The sequence below is a fragment of the Oratosquilla oratoria genome, chromosome 39, assembly GCF_046742065.1.
Source record: "Oratosquilla oratoria isolate Oo_2021 chromosome 39, ASM4674206v1, whole genome shotgun sequence".
In the NCBI taxonomy this organism is placed as follows: Eukaryota; Metazoa; Arthropoda; class Malacostraca; order Stomatopoda; family Squillidae; genus Oratosquilla; species Oratosquilla oratoria.
This window is the reverse complement of record NC_134815.1, coordinates 8,192,769-8,197,768: the sequence shown is the minus strand read 5'-3', so window position 1 is coordinate 8,197,768 and position 5,000 is coordinate 8,192,769. Positions and strand designations below refer to the sequence as shown.

The 5,000-nt window shown below is 37.3% G+C and overlaps 1 protein-coding gene across 2 annotated transcripts in view; it reads left to right on the top strand.

Moving 5' to 3' along the window:
• The window catches only part of LOC143020273 (low-density lipoprotein receptor-related protein 4-like), a 297,790-nt gene that overhangs the window by 280,897 nt on the left and 11,893 nt on the right, over nt 1-5,000 (top strand). For both annotated transcript variants that reach the window (XM_076176505.1, XM_076176504.1), the window contains 2 exons: nt 4,086-4,187; nt 4,704-4,887. In XM_076176505.1, the coding sequence (XP_076032620.1) occupies nt 4,086-4,187; nt 4,704-4,887 (286 nt within the window). The remainder of the gene's footprint in view (nt 1-4,085; nt 4,188-4,703; nt 4,888-5,000) is intronic.

The following is a 5,000-nucleotide window of genomic DNA, read 5'->3' as shown; positions in this document are numbered from 1 at the left end:
TAGAGGTGAAGTCGAAGACATTAGTTAAAATGGAAAAATTAGTAATATAGATAAGAGCAGCGCAATGGAAGGTGAAGATGATTATTTCCATGGATTTAATGAGGGAGGAGATGACAACCTCCCCCGATAAGCAAGTCTAGAGGAAAAACTAGAGAAAATGAACGAACAGTGGGAGGTTAGGTTCAGTCAACTCACACGGATTACATAAAGAGTTGATAAATTGGAAGAAGTAATGAAGGAGAACCGAAACCTAAACAAAGAAATAGAAGAATTAAAAAGACAGTTAAAAGAAGTAAAGTCTGAGAATGAGGAATTAAAGAATAATAATAAAGAGAGTAAAGAGTCCATAACAAAAAAGGTACAGGGTTGGAGAAAAGTTCAAAAGAACAACAAATTGAATTTAGAGATATAGTAAAACAACAGATGAAAGAATTAAAAAGACAGTTAAAAGAAGTAAAGGCTGAGAATGAGGAATTAAAGAATAATAATAAAGAGAGTAAAGAGTCCATAACAAAACAGGTATAGGGTTGGAGAAAAGTCCAAGAGAACAACAAATTGAATTTAGAGATATAGTAAAACAACAGATGAAAGGAATAAAAAGACAGTTCAAAGAAGTAAAGGCTGAGAATGAGGAATTAAAGAATTATAATAAAGAGACTAAAGAGTCCATAACAAAAGAGGTACAGGGTTCGAGAAAAGTCCAAGAGAACAGCAAATTAAATTTAGAGATACAGTAAAACAACAGATGAAAGAACAAACCAGGGACACAGTTATTAAAGTGATGAGAGAGAAGGAGAAAGTAAGAGACTTAGCGGATAAAAAGAAATGTATAATTATATTAGGATGGAAGATAAGCATAATCCAAATAGGAGTACAAGAGTAAAGGAGGAGAAGGAAAAAGTAAACAAAGTATTAGAAGTAGTTCAAGAAGATGAACGAGAAATAGGGAAAGAAATTGAAGAAATATATAGAATAAGGAAATACACTATAGATAAACCAGACCAATTAAGGTTAAATTCAGGTCACAAACGGCAGCAGAGAATATCGTATCAAAAACAGGGAAGATAGCAAAAAGTTATCTGTATAAACAGGTATGGATAAAAAGAGAAATAAATAAAGAGGAAAGAAAGGATGAGAAAATAAGAATAGAAGCTAAGGGAAAAAACGAGAACAGAACAGAGTTAGACAAAGAGAAATTCTATTGGAGAGTAGTGGATATGAAAATAAGGAAATGGTTCATAGCAGAGAAGAGCAGAAGGGAAACAGAAAACGGGATGGAGGTAGCAGAAAATTAAGTGTCTTACAAAAATTTAGATGGCTTAATAACAGGCTTGAATGAACTGAACAATTACCTGAAGGAAAAAGAACCGGACATAATGGGAATTGTAGAGACAAAATTGTACGGTCACAGCATTACCCATAGATCGGTCATACGAGCTCTGAGCTCTCTTCCGGGAGGGAAATAGCTGTCGATCACGAGTCCAACATATGATCCAAAGACCATGGTGAATCACACACACACACACACACACACACACACACACACACACACACACACACACACACACACACACACACACACACACACACACACACACACACACACACACACACACACACACACGCATACACACACACACACACACACACACACACACACACACACACACACACACACACACACACACACACACACACACACACACACACACACACACACACACACACACACACACACACACATATATATATATATATATATATATATATATATATATATATATGCAGAAAAAAGGAAAATTACAGAAAATAGACCGATCTATTTTGTCTATCAATTTTTAATATACAGAGCTACAAGCAAGAGATTAGAATATATATATATATATATATATATATATATATATATATATATATATATATATATATATATATATATATATATAGAGACATTGGGACAAATTATGGGAAAGGTGGAGGGGGAAACACGGGTCTTTATCTGATTATCGAGTTTATTCCTGACCGGTTTCGCTTACAATAGCTTCTTCAGAGGAGTGTTACTCTGGGTCGAAGTTGGCGGTGTATATAGTGAGTCAGGCCCACTCCACAAGGAGGGAACGTGGGCCTGACTCACTATATACACCGCCAACTTCGACCCAGAGTAACACTCCTCTGAAGAAGCTATTGTAAGCGAAACCGGTCAGGAATAAACTCGATAATCAGATAAAGACCCGTGTTTCCCCCTCCACCTTTCCCATATATATATATATATATATATATATGTATATATATATGTATATATGTATATGTATATATACATATATATATATGTATATATATATATATGTATAAATATATATATATATATATGACACACAGGAAAACCCACAGTCGGAGAAAATAAACTTCGAATAAAGAAGATTCCTATATTTCGGCTATCAACTGTAGCCCTCTTCAGGAAAGTACATAAGACAGAGGAACAGAGGGGACTTATAAGCTACAGAAAAGAGAAGGAATGCGGACAGATGGCATTACTCAGGCGTGGGTTAAAATGGGGTAGCGGAGGAAGGTGAGGGTGAGGTGAGGGGGGTTGTAAGCTCCGTACCAGTCTACTAACTGCCGCGCGTGGAATAATGTCAGGTGTCCACTGTCCTTTAGAAATATTGATATTGGGGCATTCCTCAATTAATGCTGATTCAACTTTTTTTCTCCTGAAACGGCAGTGGGACTTGAACACTAATCTGGCCTTCCCCCAGTCGAAATAATGATTCTTATTTTTGACATGAAGAAATACAGTCGAATTTTCTTACCCATACCTAATTGATCTTTTTTGTTCTGCCAATCTAGTGTTCAAATCTCTCCCGGTTTGACCCAAGTAAACCAAATCACAATCTTGGCAGGGCAAACAATAAACACCAGATGACTCTACTTCCTTTGGTTTTTGTTGACCGTTCACAATTTGCTTACGCACGGTGTTAGGAGAGTGATAGGCAATAGTGAGACGCTCATGAGGAAACAACTTGGTAGAAGAACTGATGGTTTTGCTATATGGAATTTTTAAGATTTTCTTAAAGGAGCAGTGATAACTTGAGGGGACGGAAGTTTTAGAATTGTTGGCCCTAGAAAAATTTTGGCCCTAGCTGTTGGCCCTGTTGGCCCTGAGGGCTTGGTCCAGAAACCAAGGTGGATATGCCAACTTCTTAAGTTGGCATTTGATCACCTCGATTTCATGGTCCAGAAATTGAGGACTGCAGATCCTGAAAGCCCTCAAGAAAAGGCCAGAGGCAACACTTTTCTTAACATTATCTGGACTTTTCTTGAGGGCTTTCAGGATCTGCAGTCCTCAATTTCTGGACCATGAAATCGAGGTGTCTATGGATGTTGTTCGTGTGTGTGTTTGTGTGTGTGTGTGTGTGTGTGTGTGTGTGTGTGTGTGTGTGTGTGTGTGTGTGTGTGTGTGTGTGTGTGTGTGTGTGTGTGTGTGTGTGTGTGTGTGTGTGTGTGTGTGTGTGTGTATTAACCTTGGTCTTTGGATCACGTGTTGGACTCGTGATCGACAGCTATTTCCCTCCCGGAAGAGAGCTCAGAGCTCGTATGACCGATCTATGGGTAATGCTATGACCTTTCACACACACACACACACCCAACTCCCCGCCCACGAGAGTCAGAGTACCGACCCGAAGCGCAGCGATACCGAAATAATTTCGGCCCTGGGCAGGATTCGAACCAGGTACTGCGAGCACCACCGTACTTCCCAGTCCAGCGCTCTACCAACCGCGCCACCGTGTGTGTGTGTGTGTGTGTGTGTGTGTGTGTGTGTGTGTGTGTGTGTGTGTGTGTGTGTGAGTGAGTGTGTGTGTTTGTGTGTGTGTGTGTACTTATGTTTTTATATTCATATATATATATATATATATATATATATATATATATATATATATATATATATATATACATAAAACTTAAGTAGATATTTCTACATTCCTTTATTGAAAAATTCATTTAATTTTTGTTTATATTTACATTGTGTATATGCACAGTAGTTAGTATATATTCTACAATTATCTTTCTCTTTTGGATCTCGTATGCAGTATGGGCAGTACATATATTGGACTGACTGGCATACACTGAGTATAGAGAGAGCTCGAAAAGATTCAGGGGAGCACAGAGAAATTATTAGGAAGGATCTACAGGTGAGTAAAATGGCCTTCAATTATTCGGTGTTTATTCATAATGATATTCATATCAATAACATTTACTGTCATTTTTTGTCATTAAACTGATCAAAGGTCTTTTTCGAAAGTGAAGATAATAGACATAACAATCTTTTGGGTAGTCACTTGGCTTTAAAAGATTAACCAAATATGTAGTTAATCCTTAAATATCAGATAACCCTCTGAGCTAAGTAAAATAATTTAGGCTTAAATCAAAGCAAAACTACTGATGTAGTCATAAGGTTTTAACGGGTAAACAATCTGTCACATCTCACTCAAATAGATTTTAATGATCAGGTTTTTATCACTTATTATTGACAATGATCACCTTTGACATACCATCAGTATGAAATCTTTTCTTTTTACACTGTGCAATTTTCTCATTTCCCATCAGATAATTCAAATGTGTTTTTTTTTCAGTTATTGGTCATTTTTTATACTTTGCATTTCTTAGCAGTGAAAATATAATCGAACATTTTTTTCTCCCTCCTCGAGTTCCCTGGTTTGATGGAGATCGTAGCCGTGAGTGGCAAGAGCCAGACAGGTTGGAACTCCTGTGGAGAACGAAATGGTGGCTGCGCGCATCTCTGCCTCTATACTCCGACTGAGAAGTCTTCAGACAACAAGGGCGTCAACTGTGTATGTCCAGATGAACCACATGACTGGATCTGTTCTGATAGTGAGTTATCAAGTTTTAATTACTGGGCAAAAAGAGAGAAAGAAAAAAGTTTCATCAGTTATGCACAAGAAAAAACATCGTCTCAATCTTCTATTAAATAAAAAGTCCAAAAA